General features: G+C 46.1%; 1 protein-coding gene across 3 annotated transcripts in view; it reads left to right on the top strand.

Moving 5' to 3' along the window:
- Positions 1-17618, top strand: part of LOC106590401 (brefeldin A-inhibited guanine nucleotide-exchange protein 1) — a 95080-nt gene that overhangs the window by 64986 nt on the left and 12476 nt on the right. For 2 of the 3 annotated variants that reach the window (XM_014181380.2, XM_014181383.2), the window contains 20 exons: positions 146-230; positions 427-592; positions 1382-1662; positions 1914-2072; positions 2378-2522; positions 3015-3105; positions 3240-3280; positions 3411-3580; positions 5914-6065; positions 6996-7168; positions 8855-9015; positions 9623-9753; positions 9865-9994; positions 10195-10330; positions 10541-10679; positions 10985-11057; positions 11193-11346; positions 11487-11626; positions 11888-12059; positions 12899-13037. In XM_014181380.2, the coding sequence (XP_014036855.1) occupies positions 146-230; positions 427-592; positions 1382-1662; positions 1914-2072; positions 2378-2522; positions 3015-3105; positions 3240-3280; positions 3411-3580; positions 5914-6065; positions 6996-7168; positions 8855-9015; positions 9623-9753; positions 9865-9994; positions 10195-10330; positions 10541-10679; positions 10985-11057; positions 11193-11346; positions 11487-11626; positions 11888-12059; positions 12899-13037 (2838 nt within the window). The remainder of the gene's footprint in view (positions 1-145; positions 231-426; positions 593-1381; positions 1663-1913; positions 2073-2377; positions 2523-3014; positions 3106-3239; positions 3281-3410; positions 3581-5913; positions 6066-6995; positions 7169-8854; positions 9016-9622; positions 9754-9864; positions 9995-10194; positions 10331-10540; positions 10680-10984; positions 11058-11192; positions 11347-11486; positions 11627-11887; positions 12060-12898; positions 13038-17618) is intronic. The other variant, XM_014181382.2, reaches the window with a different exon arrangement.

Raw genomic sequence — 17618 nt, forward strand, 5'->3', positions numbered from 1 at the left:
ATGACAGAACGGGTTAAATGAACAATTCAGTGTAGAAATACTAGTCTAATTCTGCTAGTCTAGCACAACCAGTCATACACTATTGTTTAATCTCTGTTGTTTATCTTGTCTCTCTCTCCCCTCCTCTCTATCTCTCTCTCTTCAGGCAAACTGAGTTTGCAAGTGCAGACACTGCCTATGTCCTTGCCTATTCAATCATTATGTTGACAACAGACCTTCATAGTCCGCAGGTAAGACAACAGCCTGTTTTTGGAAAGATGAACTGAGAGAAACAATCACCTGAGCTGCACTTAGCTTCAACAGAAGACCTTCAGCAGTGGCACATGGGGAATGTCAATGCTAGCTATTTCAGACAGACAACAGTAGACAGACAGAGTAGGCAGGCAGACAGACAGGGTAACAAATCTCATCTTTTACTTTTCAAAGGTTAAGAACAAGATGACTAAAGAACAATACATCAAGATGAACAGAGGGATCAACGACAGCAAGGATCTACCGGAGGAGTATCTGTCGGCCATCTACGACGAGATCGCAGGGAAGAAGATCGCTATGAAGGGGACCAAGGAAATGACTCTGAAATCCAACAAGCACAGTGAGTATCTCTGTTCCTCTGTGTTTGCTAGCACAACAATGTCATTACAGACTGAAATTGAGCATGTCAGTCTGTAAATGCCTACTTTGAGGCGTAATGGATCTTTGCAAATGATCAGCTTTATATTTAACTGACGAGTCATTTCATCTGACATCTTTGTGGGGATCATAGAATTCTCATCACAATCAAAGAGATATAAATGGGATTGAGATGTAGTTTGATTAGATTGGGTTACTGATCAGTGGAAAGGTTTGAGATAGTGTCTGTTGTTCAACGGGGAAAGTTTCCTCTTCAGTTGGAGATGGTGTCTGTTGTTCAACGGGGAAAGTTTCCTCTTCAGTTGGAGATGGTGTCTGTTGTTCAACGGGGAAAGTTTCCTCTTCAGTTGGAGATGGTGTCTGTTGTTCAACGGGGAAAGTTTCCTCTTCAGTTGGAGATGGTGTCTGTTGTTCAACGGGGAAAGTTTCCTCTTCAGTTGGAGATGGTGTCTGTTGTTCAACGGGGAAAGTTTCCTCTTCAGTTGGAGATGGTGTCTGTTGTTCAACGGGGAAAGTTTCCTCTTCAGTTGGAGATGGTGTCTGTTGTTCAACGGGGAAAGTTTCCTCTTCAGTTAGAGATGTATATTTTTCGTGTTTGTGCAGGTGGCTTCCTCTCGTCTAGTTTATAATCTGCACTCGTCTGAAAACACAACATGTAGGAAGCCTTGTATCAGATCCCGGACCAAGTGTGGCCAGTGAAAAGCAGAGTGGGTTTGTTCATGCTATGACTTTACTTCTGTTTCTGGATCAGGTGTGGCCAGTGAGAAACAGCGGCGGCTACTGTATAACGTAGAGATGGAGCAGATGGCTAAGACAGCCAAGGCCCTGATGGAGGCTGTCAGTCACGTCCAGGCTCCCTTCACCAGCGCCACACACCTGGAGCACGTCAGACCCATGTTCAAGCTGGCCTGGACTCCGTTCCTAGCAGCCTTCAGCGTGGGCCTCCAGGACTGTGACGACACTGAGGTGGCTTTTCTCTGTCTGGAGGGAATACGCTTTGCTATCCGGATAGCCTGCATCTTCACCATACAGGTAGTCTATCTAGCACGCTAACACTATATGTGTTCACTGAGGATTAATATGAATTAAATGAAAGGGATGAGGGGCTATGAATCAAAAGGTGAAATGGTGTGTTTTCCAAAGATAGAATGCTCCTTAACTTAATGGCGATAGTACTGAATATGGTCTCTCTCTCTCACTCACTCACTCACTCACTCACTCACTCACTCACTCACTCACTCACTCACTCACTCACTCACTCACACACTCACACACTCACACAGCTTGAGCGGGATGCGTATGTGCAGGCCCTGGCACGGTTCACCCTGCTCACAGCCAGCTCTGGCATCACTGAGATGAAGCAGAAGAACATCGACACCATCAAGACTCTCATCACCGTCGCCCACACAGACGGAAACTACCTGGGCAACTCCTGGCACGAGGTCTGGACATACTGCCAATGTCTTGTAATCAGTATTAGCAACTATAGTATCGCTGTCGTAAGATGTATTGCATCATTTTGTCTCCATTTTTCTTTATTTCGATGCAATCGATGTGAAAAATATGTTTCTATCTCAACTAATTAAGACTAATGAATAGATATGTGCAAAAACAATCCTAAATAAGGCTGGCTTTACACAATCAGTCTTTTGACCAATCACATCAGCTCTTTTGACGCGTGTGTAAACGCAGCCTTATTGAATGTATGGGTGACTGTATGCCCCAACCTGCCTCCCCCCTCCTACAGATAATGAAGTGTATCAGTCAGCTGGAACTGGCCCAGCTGATCGGGACGGGGGTGAAGGCCAGGTACATCTCAGGGACGGTTCGGGGGAAAGAGGGCTTCATCAGCAGCACCAAGGAGCAGAGCAACGATGAATACCTGGGCCTGGGTCAGTGCTTATCACTGGTTAAATAAACTGTATAAACTGTTAAATAAACTAAATAAACTGTTAACAAGCCGGTGATGTGCTTGAGTATACAACATGTTTGACTCTGGAGATGCTTGGTATGATGCTGGAGATGCTTGGTATGATGCTTGATGCTGGAGATGCTTGGTAAGATGCTGGAGATGCTTGGTCAGATGCTTGATGCTGGAGATGCTTGGTATGATGCTTGATGCTGGAGATGCTTGGTAACATGCTTGATGCTTGGTATGATGCTTGATGCTGGAGATGCTTGGTATGATGCTTGATGCTGGAGATGCTTGGTATGATGCTGGAGATGCTTGGTATGATGCTGGAGATGCTTGGTATGATGCTTGATGCTGGAGATGCTTGGTATGATGCTTGATGCTGGAGATGCTTGGTAACATGCTTGATGCTGGAGATGCTTGGTATGATGCTTGATGCTGGAGATGTGACTGACTGTCCTGTGGTCCACAGCAGGTGGGACAGTAGACCGGAAGCAGATCCTCAGTATCCAGGAGTCCATAGGAGAGACCAGCTCCCAGAGTGTGGTGGTGGCTGTAGACAGGTAGTTACTGTAGCAGTCTCTTCCTGCTCTATTACCGCTGACTGGTTTGGGGTCTTAGCTCTGACAATGTTCTATCATGTCAATGAATGTACTGTAAATGTCATGTACTTGTGACCATGGTCTTGTTCTTGCAGAATATTCACAGGTTCTACCAGACTGGATGGTAATGCAATTGGTGAGTGTTCTAAATCCAAACTGAATTCAATTACAGTATTTGATCACATCCTTATCTGATGTGGATGTATTGGCATTGTACCATGGCTGTCCTGAGGGTTGAGTAACACTGGTTTCTCTGTGTTTCTCAGTGGACTTTGTGCGCTGGTTGTGTGCTGTGTCTATGGATGAGCTGGCCTCGCCCACACACCCCCGCATGTTCAGCCTGCAGAAGATAGTGGAGATCTCCTACTACAACATGGGACGTATCAGACTGCAGTGGTCCAGGATCTGGGAGGTCATTGGAGACCACTTCAACAAGGTGGACATCTTGGGATTTATTTTACTTTAACAGGGGTTGTGGAAACTCTGGTTGTCAGGGACTTCTGTTTTTTAAATTGTTTTATTTGCATTAATTGATTGATTAATGTTGTTGTTGGTTAGGGAGTCCACACACCTGATTACCTAGGTGTTAATCAGTCTTTGTAACACTGCCCTTAGCAACACCTGGCATAAAGGTCCAATGCAGCCATTTTTATCTCAATATGAAATCATTTCTGGGTGATAATTAAGTACCTTACTGTGATTATTTTCAATTAAAATGGTCAAAAAGGAAAAAAAATATCTTCTGAGCAAACAGCAACTTATCAACCCAAAATGTTTCTAGGACTGTCTGGGAGTGGTCTGAGTAGGGAGGGGAAACCTGAAAACTAGCTGTTATTGGCTGAGAGGTTTGGAACTTGACTGGTGATGTCACCAGGCAGGCCAAAACTCCATCCCACCAAAACAGGCTGACATTTCAGGCTGTCTTTTCAAACAGCTCTTACACTAAAAAGACATTGTCATAATTTTCACAATTTTACACTATTATACCAACCTCAGTGTGAAATATATATATACTGCTCAAAAAAATAAAGGTAACACTTAAACAACACAATGTAACTCAATGTAAGTCAATCACACTTCTGTGAAATCAAACTGTCCACTTAGGAAGCAACACTGATTGACAATACATTTCACATGCTGTTGTGCAAATGGAATAGACAACAGGTGGAAATTATAGGCAATTAGCAAGACACCCCCAATAAAGGAGTGGTTCTGCAGGTGGTGACCACAGACCACTTCTCAGTTCCTATGCTTCCTGGCTGATGTTTTGGTCACTTTTGAATGCTGGCGGTGCTTTCACTCTAGTGGTAGCATGAGACGGAGTCTACAACCCACACAAGTGGCTCAGGTAGTGCAGCTCATCCAGGATGGCACATCAATGCGAGCTGTGGCAAGAAGGTTTGCTGTGTCTGTCAGCGTAGTGTCCAGAGCATGGAGGCGCTACCAGGAGACAGGCCAGTACATCAGGAGACGTGGAGGAGGCCGTAGGAGGGCAACAACCCAGCAGCAGGACCGCTACCTCCGCCTTTGTGCAAGGAGGAGCAGGAGGAGCACTGCCAGAGCCCTGCAAATGGCCTCCAGCAGGCCACAAATGTGCATGTGTCTGCTCAAACGGTCAGAAACAGACTCTATGAGGGCCCGCCGTCCACAGGTGGGGGTTGTGCTTACAGCCCAACACCGTGCAGGACGTTTGGCATTTGCCAGAGAACACCAAGATTGGCAAATTCGCCACTGGCGCCCTGTGCTCTTCACAGATGAAAGCAGGTTCACACTGAGCACATGTGACAGACGTGACAGAGTCTGGAGACGCCGTGGAGAACGTTCTGCTGCCTGCAACATCCTCCAGCATGACCGGTTTGGCGGTGGGTCAGTCATGGTGTGGGGTGGCATTTCTTTGGGGGGCCGCACAGCCCTCCATGTGCTCGCCAGAGGTAGCCTGACTGCCATTAGGTACCGAGATGAGATCCTCAGACCCTTGTGAGACCATATGCTGGTGCAGTTGGCCCTGGGTTCCTCCTAATGCAAGACAATGCTAGACCTCATGTGGCTGGAGTGTGTCAGCAGTTCCTGCAAGAGGAAGGCATTGATGCTATGGACTGGCACGCCCTGAATCCAATTGAGCACATCTGGGACATAATGTCTCGCTCCATCCACCAACGCCACGTTGCACCATAGACTGTCCAGGAGTCGCCACCTCATCAGGAGCATGCCCAGGCGTTGTAGGGAGGTCATACAGGCACGTGGAGGCCACACACACTACTGAGCCTCGTTTTGACTTGTTTTAAGGACATTACATCAAAGTTGGATCAGCCTGTAGTGTGGTTTTCCACTTTAATTTTGAGTGTGACTCCAAATCCAGACCTCCATGGGTTGATAAATTGGATTTCCATTGATTATTTTTGTGTGATTTTGTTGTCAGCACATTCAGCTATGTAAAGAAAAAAGTATTTAATAACATTATTTCTTTCATTCAGATCTAGGATGTGTTATTTTAGTGTTCCCTTTATTTTTTTGAGCAGTGTATATGAAAGACAGGAATATCACATTTTTGACAGCACAGGGCCTAAAGAATCATATCTAAGGGCTTAATTTAGCCTTAGTCTTCCCGAGTGCTGCGGGGGTGGGGGGTGTAAGTGTGAAAATGCTGAAGAGGTAGAGAATGGCTACTAAATATTACAGATGGACAGAGATTATAAATGTTACAGGGGATGTTAAATGTTAGAGAGTGGGGTAGAAATGTTAAAATGCTGTGTCTGCCTCCCTGTTCAGGTTGGATGTAACCCCAATGAGGATGTAGCTATCTTTGCCGTGGATTCTCTCCGGCAGCTGTCCATGAAGTTTCTGGAGAAGGGAGAGCTGGCGAACTTCAGATTCCAGAAGGACTTTCTGAGGCCTTTCGAGCACATCATGAAAAAGAACAGGTAAAGAGAATGTTGCTGTAAACGTTATTCCTGATTGTATCGTGTGAGTGTTTGTTTGTGTGTGCTGCCTACTTGCGTTGAATGAGCTTGCGGTTGTGCTTGCTTGCTTGCTTAGGCGTGTGTGTGCTGGTATATGTACACACTCCCTAGTTGCGTAGGCACTTGGCTATAGTAGTCTGGCCTTACAAGGTCTGTGTTGTGTTGTACCTCTGTGGTTCGCATTCCAGTGCCTGTCTCTCTTAGCGCTGCAGCCAGCCAGTCTCCCTGTACTGAGTCACTGCACTGTGTCAAACTCCCACAGTCACCCAGCTCTCTGAGGAGAAGAAAACTGGCACACTCAGAACTAACCCAGAGAGCAAGATAGGGATTTTATAGAATATTTCTCCTTGGTTTTGGCTTGAGCACCAGGAAAGCACTCTGGCAACTGAGTAGAAGCTGTGAATCTTTTCTCAGATTCTGTAGTGACACAGATACAGCAGCTTAAAATTGGAGGGCTCCGAGTCTCACAGTTGAAAGCTGTTTTCATTGATGTGAAGGAGAACTACCAGGCCCAAATCCACCCACTGTTACAGCTCAGAGGAAATGGCAGGGGGCCACGCAAAGCCATGGATGCCCCACAGTGCTGTATGTTCATTAGACTCAGCCTGTGTGTGTGTGTGTGTGTAGTATGTTTGTGAGAGTACTTCTGTGCAGAGGCTGGTCCTTTCTCCTTAATCAAAGCACAGAAAGATTATTTGCTATGACAACAGGCGCCGTTGGAACCCATCATGTCACAACATCCGAAAGGGAATAATCAGACTGCCTAAGTAAAGGCTGTAGCAGGGGTACTTTCACTTCTACTGCACTATTGATCATCCTCCTCATAGTCCAATAAGCAACCTTCACATACAGTAGGTGAATAACCCATATGTCCTCTTCCTGCTCCTCCAGATCTCCAACGATCAGGGACATGGTGGTGCGCTGTATAGCCCAGATGGTCAACTCACAGGCGGGGAACATCCGGTCAGGCTGGAAGAACATCTTCTCAGTGTTCCACCTGGCTGCCTCGGACCAGGATGAGAGCATCGTAGAGCTAGCCTTCCAGACGACGGGCCACATCAGCAGTGAGTTACTGAGACACGCCTCAGAGACAACCATGTTTCGGGCTAAGAACTGATCTTCATTATCTGATCTGTATTATCGTCTATCTTTAAGATTTTATTTTTATACCTATATTTAATATACAGTGAATTCGAAAAGTATTCAGACCTCTTGACTTTTCTTCTTGGGTATGACGCCACAAGCTTGGCTCACCTGTATTTGGAGAGTTTCTCCCATTCTTCTCTGCAGATCCTCTCAAGCTCTGTCAGGTTGGATAGGGAGCGTCGCTGCACAGCTATTTTCAGGTCTCTCCAGAAATGTTCGATCGGGTTCAAGTCCGGGCTCTGGCTGGGCCACTCAAGGACATTCAGAGACTTGTCCAAGCCACTTCTTGGCTGTGTGCTTAGGGTCATTGTCCCTTTGGAAAGTGAACCTTCACTGCAGTCTGAGGTCCTGAGTGTTCTGGAGCAGGTTTTAATCAAGGATATCTCTGTACTTTGCTCTGTTCATCTTTGCCTCGATCCTGACTAATTTCCCAGCCCCTGCCGCTGAAAAACATCCCCACAGCATGATACTGCCACCACCATGCTTCACCGTAGGGATGGTGTCAGGTTTCTTCCAGATGTGACGCTTGGCATTCATGCCAAAGAGTTCAATCTTGGTTTTGTCAGACCAGAGAATCTTGTTTCTCATGATCTGAGACTCTTTAGGTGCCGTTTGGCAAACTCCAAGTGAGCTGTCATGTGCTTTTGGGGACCTTCAATGCTGCAGAAATGTTTTGGTACAGGTACCCTTCCCCAGATCTGTGCCTTCGACACAATCCTGTCTCAGAGCTCTACGGACAATTCCTTCAACCTCATGGCTTGGTTTTTGCTCTGACATGCACTGTCAACTGTGGGACCTTATATAGACAGGTGTGTGCCTTTCCAAATCATGTCCAATCAATTGAGTTTACCACACGTGGACTCCAGTCAAGTTGTAGAAACATCTCAAGAATGATCAATGGAAACAGGATGCACCTGAGATCAATTTCGAGTCTCATAGCAAAGGGTCTGAATACTTACGTAAATAAGGTATTTCAGTTTTTTATTTCTAATACATGTGAAAGAATTGTAGATTGTGTAGATTGCTGAGGATTTTTTTTTACTTTAATCAGTAATGTAACAAAATGTGAAAAAGTCAAGGGGTCTGAATATTTTCCAAAGGCACTGTATATATTTACTGCTTAGATTTCAATATGATTGTTTCAGTAATCCTCAACTTGAGGTTTATTTTAGTGTTTTTGATGACAGGGCCATGTAATATCATTCTGATAAACAGATAAATTAACTCCAGTCATCCCTTTTCACTGATCTTCTTCTCTCCTTCTCTTCTCTCCTTCTCTTCTCTTCTGTTTTTCTCTCTTCTTCTTCTCTCCTCTTCTTCTCTTCTCTCCTTCTTCTCTTATCCTTCTCTTCTCTTTTCTCCTTCTCTTCTTCTCTCCTTCTCTTCTCTTCTGTTTTTCTCTCCTTCTTCTCTTCTCTTCTCTTCTCTTCTCTTCTCTTCTTCTTCTATTATCTTCTCTTCTCTCCTTCTCTTCTCTTCTTCTCTCCTTCTCTTTTCTCTTCTTCGCTTCTTCTCTCCTTATCCGCTTCTTCTCTTTTTCTCTCCTCTTCTTCTTCTCTTCTCTTCTTCTCTCCTCTTCTTCTTCTCTTCTCTTCTTCTCTCAGTGAATGTATTTGAGAAGCACTTCCCAGCCACCATAGACTCCTTCCAGGATGCAGTCAAGTGTCTGTCTGAGTTCGCCTGCAACGCCTCCTTCCCCGACACCAGCATGGAGGCCATCCGTCTCATCCGCCACTGCGCCAAATACGTCTCTGACAGGCCTCAGGTCAGTTACAAACACTTCCTGGACTGAGTTTATTATCAGGTCTCATAGATAAGAGCTGAAACCATATCAGTCATTTCTGAACATCAAATGGTATTGCCCATAGTTGTTCGTGGTAGACCATGACTGGTCCCCAAAACATTTTGTACTGTGACCCACCTAAAGCTTTCATCGTTTTCTTGTTAATCATCAGATAAACAATGTCGCTCTGGATAACAGCATCTCCCAAATGATCTATTTATATATATATATATATATATATATATATAATGAAAATGTCCCATGTTAGAAAACATCACTGGTGCTTACTGCCAGTGCTTTTCTCCAAGGTCTCTTCCCTATGCAGACACTCTCCAGCCACACTGCCTGCTTTCTGTTTGTTTGTGTGGGGGTGGACAAGAGGAGAGGAAAGGATTAGTTCCGTGCGTGTGTGTGTGTACACGGAAACCTCCGTTGAGTGGGCGGTGGGGCAAATTCAGGAAAAGCCTACAGTGAACAGTAAATACGGCTTAGAGACCTTTATAGAGTGTGTGTCTGCGTGTGTGTCTGCGTGTCCGTGTGTATCAACTCTCAGGAAATGGTGTAAACTATGCTGTTTTCTCTCTGGCAGGCATTCAAAGACTACACCAGCGATGACATGAATGTAGTCCCAGAGGACCGGGTGTGGGTGAGGGGCTGGTTCCCCATCCTCTTTGAGCTGTCCTGCATCATCAACAGGTGCAAACTGGACGTCAGGACCAGGTGAGAAGAGTTTTAGTCCTGTGTCATCATAGATTGGAATATTTTAGAGGCTGAAGTCAACTGATGGTAAGGGTGTATTGTAAGAAGTGTGTGTGTGTGTGTGTGTGTCAGGGGTCTGACGGTGATGTTTGAGGTGATGAAGACCTATGGACACACCTTTGAGAAGCACTGGTGGCAGGATCTGTTCAGGATCGTCTTCAGGATCTTTGACAACATGAAGCTGCCTGAGCAGCAAACTGAGGCAAGTCTCCACATCCCAAACACCCATTCACCAAAGACCCAGCTTTATCTCCAGTGTAACCCACACCTATTTCCATAGTTACACTACATCATTGGTTCCACAACTATCCAGTACCAACTGGACGATTGTCCTCTTGGCTGCTACAATGACTTGAACTGGTGTAACCCTGGTAACCCTTCTGTGTTGTTTTTCTCTTCCAGAAAGCAGAGTGGATGACGACGACCTGTAACCACGCACTTTACGCCATCTCTGACGTGTTCACGCAGTACTTTGAGACTCTCAGTGACGTCCTGCTGGATGACATCCTGTCCCAACTGTACTGGTGTGTTCAGCAAGGTGAGGACAGGCGGCAGAGCTACAAACACCTCCAGTCCTAGACTTCTACAGAGTACACCGTCCTCAATCACTCTCATCCCCTCTTTCTTATGCATAGTTCCTCTTCTTCTCAATCCACATTCCACTCTTTCTTCTCTCTCTTCTCCTGCTCTCCACATTAATTGTCTTTCTCTTTCCCTCACTTCTTCTCTCCTCTCTCTCTCCCCCTAGATAATGAGCAGTTGGCCCGGTCAGGCACCAACTGTCTGGAGAACGTGGTCATCCTGAATGGAGAGAAGTTTACTCCGGAGACCTGGGACAAGACCTGTAACTGCATGCTGGACATCTTCAAGACCACCATCCCACACGCGTAAGCTACTGATGCAGGCTTTATTCATATGGCTGAGATTCAGCTGGGAATATTGTTTGTGATGATTGTTATTGCTGAACTTAGTGATGGAAACATGGAGCACACCGAGATGAGTATGATATCATATGAAGTCCTCTAGGGATGGAGGGGAGGTATTAAATGGACATGATCTTTTACTGGCTTTTGCCGTTGTTTACTTGATAGAGTGGGATACCTGACTGTCTGTGTGTATGGTACTGTAGCATAACACTGTATAAGTAGAGTAACACTGTCCTGTCCCGTATTGTTCCTCTCTGCCCTCTCAGACTGTTGACATGGAGACAAGCAGGAGCAGAGGGAGATCCCATGACACCACAGGATGGATCAGACAAACAGCTGGTATGTTTCAAACCCTGACTGAGCTGTAGGTTTCATTAAGTCTGTAGCTGGTCTATCTCTTATGCTAGACTAGACTGTACAACAACAAGACCCAGTACAATCCAGACAAAATAACTTCTCCCCATGTGCCCTCAGGACTCAATTTCCCAGAAGTCAGTGGACATCCAGTCCCGTTCCGAGGACCAGCATTCCATCAACAGTGCGGAGAGGATTGCCATGGAGACCCGGCGGCAGAGTCAGTACAGCGCAGGCATGTGTGAGGACAGCCCCAGAACCCAGACTCCAACAAGTTAGTGTCTCTTTTACACCTTGTACCACTGGAGTGTTTTTCAACCCTATGCTCATCGTGTGTGTGTGTGTGTGTGTGTGTGTGTGTGTGTGTGTGTGTGTGTGTGTGTGTGTGTGTGTGTGTGTGTGTGTGTTCCACAGAGATCCAGGAGCAGAGGTTATTCTCAGGCTTGCTCATTAAGTGTGTGGTACAGTTGGAGCTGATCCAGACCATAGACAACATGGTCTTCTTCCCTGCAACCAGCAGGAAGGAGGATGCTGAGAACCTGGCTGCTGCGCAGGTAACGTCCCACTCCTACATGGAGGATGAGAGGTATCACTGGTTCAGGGCTTGGTGGAAGGACAATAGTTTGGCTGTATGGACTGTTCTGATCCTTGAAAATGTGAAATGTCTATACTGTATGTTCTTCTAGTAAATGTCAGGGAAGGAGGGAAGTATTTGTCATACATAGCAGTGATATGTGAAGGCTCTGTTTGTGTTTGGTTGTGTGAATATTCTGGGAAAGTTCTCTGAAGCTTGTGTATGTGTTTGTCCTTTCCAGAGAGATGCTCTGGACGCGGCAGACGTCCGTGTCGAGACTCAGGACCAGGGAATGTACCGCTACCTGACCTCAGAACAGCTGTTTAAGCTGCTGGACTGCCTGTTGGAGTCCCACCGCTTCGCCAAGGCCTTCAACTCTAGCAACGAGCAGAGGACCACTCTATGGAAGGCAGGTGGGTCACTGCCCTGCACCAGAGCAGAGGCAGATATCTACTGCATTCGGGAAGTATTCAAACCCCTTTACTTTTCCACATTTTGTTACGTTTCAGCCTTATTCTAAAATTGATTAAATCTTTTTTTTCTTCATCAATATACACACCCCATAATAATACATACCCCATAATGACAAAGCAAAAACAGGTTATTAGACATTTTTGCAAATGTATAAAAAATAAAATAAAATATCACATTTACATAAGTATTCAGACCCTTTACTCAGTACTTTGTTGAAGCACAGGTGGACTCCAATCAAGTTGTAGAAACATCTTATGGATGATCAATGGGAACAGGATGCACCTGAGCTCAATTTAGAGTCTCATAGCAAAGGGTCTGAACACTTATGTGAATACAGTACTTCTGTTTTTTTATTTGTAATAAATGTGGCAAGATTTCTTTAAACCTGTTTTCACTTTGTCATTATGGGGTATTGTGTGTAGATTGATGAGGGGGGAAAAAATATATATGTAATTGGTTTTAGAATAAGGCTGTAACGTCACCATGTGGAAAAAGTAAAGGGGATTGAATTGTTTCCGAATGCGCTGTACAGTGTACCTGAGAATAGTCTTTACATGGCCCTGCAGTGCACCACTCGAGGAAACTGCAAGAATTACATGAAGTAGGAGAGTGATTTTCTGAATCTTAAAATTCCTCAGGATGCACGGTATATCTGTCCTGGAGCCAAATGCAACTCTCTGAACAATTGGAACAATGCCCTGTTTGTCGTCCCTAGTGTTGACGGGCCTCAATGGCTGTGACGGACAGCAACCGCTCTCTCTCTGTCTGTCTATTCCAGGTTTTAAAGGGAAGTCGAAGCCCAATCTGCTGAAGCAGGAGACCAGCAGTCTGGCGTGTGGCCTAAGGATCCTGTTCCGGATGTACACTGACAACAGCCGTCAGACCGCCTGGGAGGAAGTCCAGAGACGGCTGCTTAAGTAAGGAAGGACCGCCACGCCCCCACCACTATATCATTGTATGGAGGCTGTCAATCAATACACTTGGCCATATAACAGACTTACTGAAGGCTAAACTCAGGGAATTGCTTGACTGCTGCTTTGAATAGCTAGTTTGATTACTGCCCGTGTAAACCTCAATAACTCCTAACTCACACCAAACACTGTCCTTATCTCCAGCTAATCTCCACCTGGCTTTGTGTCCCTTTGTCTCAACCTGGGAATAGAAAGTCATTAGAGTTTCAGATTACGCTTAATTTAACTAAAAACAACATTCTTTAAGTGAGCAGAGTAACAATGATCATGTGCAGCTCTATTATTTATATTTTTTTACACTGCGATGCAGTGCCTTAGATCACTGCGCCACTCGGGAGGCCGTGCAGCTCTGTTCTACTGCTTCCTGTTATTGTTTTGCTCTTTTTTCTCTCACTAACGAGCCTTTCACCGTTCCTCCACCATCTCTAATCATCCTCTCACTAACGAGCCTTTCACCGTTCCTCCACCATCTCTAATCATCCTCTCACTAACGAGCCTTTCACCGTTCCTCCACCATCTCTAATCATCCTCTCACTAACGAGCCTTTCACCGTTCCTCCACCATCTCTAATCATCCTCTCACTAACGAGCCTTTCACCGGTCCTCCACCATCTCTAATCATCCTCTCCCTAACGAGCCTTTCACCGTTCCTCCACCATCTCTAATCATCCTCTCCCTGCATACGTAAACCTCCTTTATTGGGCTGTGTGTAATGGCAGTCATATGGAGGGCATTATTTTCACACATGTCTGAAGTATGCCGAGAATGTGCTTTAATTTACACAAATATTTAATAACTCATTTGCTGCTTTGTCGTGGGTGGAACTCTGGCAAACATGATGACTTTTATTTAAATCCTACAAATCGAATGTCTGGAGTATTGCTAAGGACCAGGCAGGCAGCTAGCTACACCATCTAACAGCATTAACAACTTCCTTTATTTTTCATGAAGAGGGGGAATCAAGTCCTTCCAGACGCCTGCTATTTATGAAGGGCTGCTGGGAGATGGAGGGCATTGATCAGTCCATGTAATCACAGGGGAAACAGGATTGACTGGGGGGAGGGAGACCCATCTCGACAGCTGTGCTCTGTCCTGACCCTGACCGCAGCTGTCTGAGAGACTGAGACATTCACACTTATGTTTACACCATCTAGGGAATAGAGAAGTCACAGTCGCCGAGGCAAAACATCAATATCCGCCACAGCAGGGGGGGAATCAAAAGAAATTGGTCCTGAGAGAGAATGATTGAGTCAGATTGTGTTGATGTCGTTGCATCTTCCGTCGATGACTCTCTCTCTCCAGTCATTCAGAGCGCATGTCTAAATGTGACAGATATCTGAAACAACTAGACTGGATAGTGGGTATAGAAGGCCTATACATCCACAGCCTCTGTGTTGCTGTGATTACTCAGTCAGTTGTCATCGCTTTGTCTTTCTATTGCAGTATCACATAGTAGCTATCGTCTCATCTTTGTATTGAAGACAGTCTCTGTATTAGCAGGAAACTCCTAGGTTGTCAGTCTGATATGTCTGTTCATGTGTAAGACAGAGAGGGAGAGTGAGAGCTCACGGACTGGACTATCACAAACATGCGCGCGCACACACACCACACTAGTATAGCATGGTAGAGGAGAGAGGACAGCACACACACCACACTAGTATAGCATGGTAGAGGAGAGAGGACAGCACACACACCACACTAGTATAGTATGGCATGGTAGAGGAGAGAAGACAGCACACACACCACACTAGTATAGTATAGCATGGTAGAGGAGAGAGGACAGCACACACACCACACTAGTATAGCATGGTAGAGGAGAGAGGACAGCACACACACCACACTAGTATAGCATGGTAGAGGAGAGAGGACAGCACACACACCACACTAGTATAGCATGGCATGGTAGAGGAGAGAAGACAGCACACACACCACACTAGTATAGTATAGCATGGTAGAGGAGAGAGGACAGCACACACACCACACTAGTATAGCATGGTAGAGGAGAGAGGACAGCACACACACCACACTAGTATAGTATGGTAGAGGAGAGAGGACAACACACACACCACACTAGTATAGCATGGTAGAGGAGAGAGGACAGCACACACACCACACTAGTATAGCATGGTAGAGGAGAGAGGACAGCACACACACCACACTAGTATAGCATGGTAGAGGAGAGAGGACAGCACACACACCACACTAGTATAGTATGGTAGAGGAGAGAGGACAACACACACACCACACTAGTATAGTATAGTATAGCATGGTAGAGGAGAGAGGACAGCACACACACCACACTAGTATAGCATGGTAGAGGAGAGAGGACAACACACACACCACACTAGTATAGCATGGTAGAGGAGAGAGGACAGCACACACACCACACTAGTATAGCATAGCATGGTAGAGGAGAGAGGACAGCACACACACCACACTAGTATAGCATGGTAGAGGAGAGAGGACAGCACACACACCACACTAGTATAGCATAGCATGGTAGAGGAGAGAGGACAGCACACACACCACACTAGTATAGCATGGTAGAGGAGAGAGGACAGCACACACACCACACTAGTATAGCATAGCATGGTAGAGGAGAGAGGACAGCACACACACCACACTAGTATAGCATGGTAGAGGAGAGAGGACAGCACACACACCACACTAGTATAGCATAGCATGGTAGAGGAGAGAGGACAGCACACACACCACACTAGTATAGCATGGTAGAGGAGAGAGGACAGCACACACCACACTAGTATAGTATAGCATGGTAGAGGAGAGAGGACAACACACACACCACACTAGTATAGCATGGTAGAGGAGAGAGGACAGCACACACACCACACTAGTATAGCATGGTAGAGGAGAGAGGACAGCACACACCACACTAGTATAGCATAGCATGGTAGAGGAGAGAGGACAGCACACACACCACACTAGTATAGCATGGTAGAGGAGAGAGGACAGCACACACACCACACTAGTATAGCATGGTAGAGGAGAGAGGACAGCACACACACCACACTAGTATAGTATAGTAGAGGAGAGAGGACAGCACACACACCACACTAGTATAGCATGGTAGAGGAGAGAGGACAGCACACACACCACACTAGTATAGCATGGTAGAGGAGGGAGGACAGCACACACACCACACTAGTATAGCATAGCATGGTAGAGGAGAGAGGACAGCACACACACCACACTAGTATAGCATGGTAGAGGAGAGAGGACAGCACACACACCACACTAGTATAGTATAGTAGAGGAGAGAGGACAGCACACACAACACACTAGTATAGCATGGTAGAGGAGAGAGGACAGCACACACACCACACTAGTATAGCATGGTAGAGGAGAGAGGACAGCACACACACCACACTAGTATAGCATGGTAGAGGAGAGAGGACAGCACACACCACACTAGTATAGTATGGCATGGTAGAGGAGAGAGGACAGCACACACACCACACTAGTATAGTATAGCATGGTAGAGGAGAGAGGACAGCACACACACCACACTAGTATAGCATGGTAGAGGAGAGAGGACAGCACACACACCACACTAGTATAGCATGGTAGAGGAGAGAGGACAGCACACACACCACACTAGTATAGCATGGCATGGTAGAGGAGAGAGGACAGCACACACACCACACTAGTATAGCATGGTAGAGGAGAGAGGACAGCACACACACCACACTAGTATAGCATAGTATGGTAGAGGAGAGAGGACAGCACACACACCACACTAGTATAGCATAGCATGGTAAAGGAGAGAGGACAGCACACACACCACACTAGTATAGCATGGTAGAGGAGAGAGGACAGCACACACACCACACTAGTATAGTATAGCATGGTAGAGGAGAGAGGACAGCACACACACCACACTAGTATAGCATGGTAGAGGAGAGAAGACAGCACACACACCACACTAGTATAGCATGGTAGAGGAGGGAGGACAGCACACACACCACACTAGTATAGTATAGCATGGTAGAGGAGAGAGGACAGCACACACACCACACTAGTATAGCATAGCATGGTAGAGGAGAGAGGACAGCACACACACCACACTAGTATAGCATGGTAGAGGAGAGAGGACAGCACACACACCACACTAGTATAGCATGGCATGGTAGAGGAGAGAGGACAGCACACACACCACACTAGTATAGTATAGTAGAGGAGAGAGGACAGCACACACACCACACTAGTATAGCATGGCATGGTAGAGGAGAGAGGACAGCACACACACCACACTAGTATAGCATGGTAGAGGAGAGAGGACAGCACACACACCACACTAGTATAGCATGGCATGGTAGAGGAGAGAGGACAGCACACACACCACACTAGTATAGCATGGTAGAGGAGAGAGGACAGCACACACACCACACTAGTATAGCATGGCATGGTAGAGGAGAGAGGACAGCACACACACCACACTAGTATAGTATAGTAGAGGAGAGAGGACAGCACACACACCACACTAGTATAGCATGGTAGAGGAGAGAGG

The sequence above is a fragment of the Salmo salar genome, chromosome ssa29, assembly GCF_905237065.1.
Source record: "Salmo salar chromosome ssa29, Ssal_v3.1, whole genome shotgun sequence".
Classification (NCBI taxonomy): Eukaryota; Metazoa; Chordata; class Actinopteri; order Salmoniformes; family Salmonidae; genus Salmo; species Salmo salar.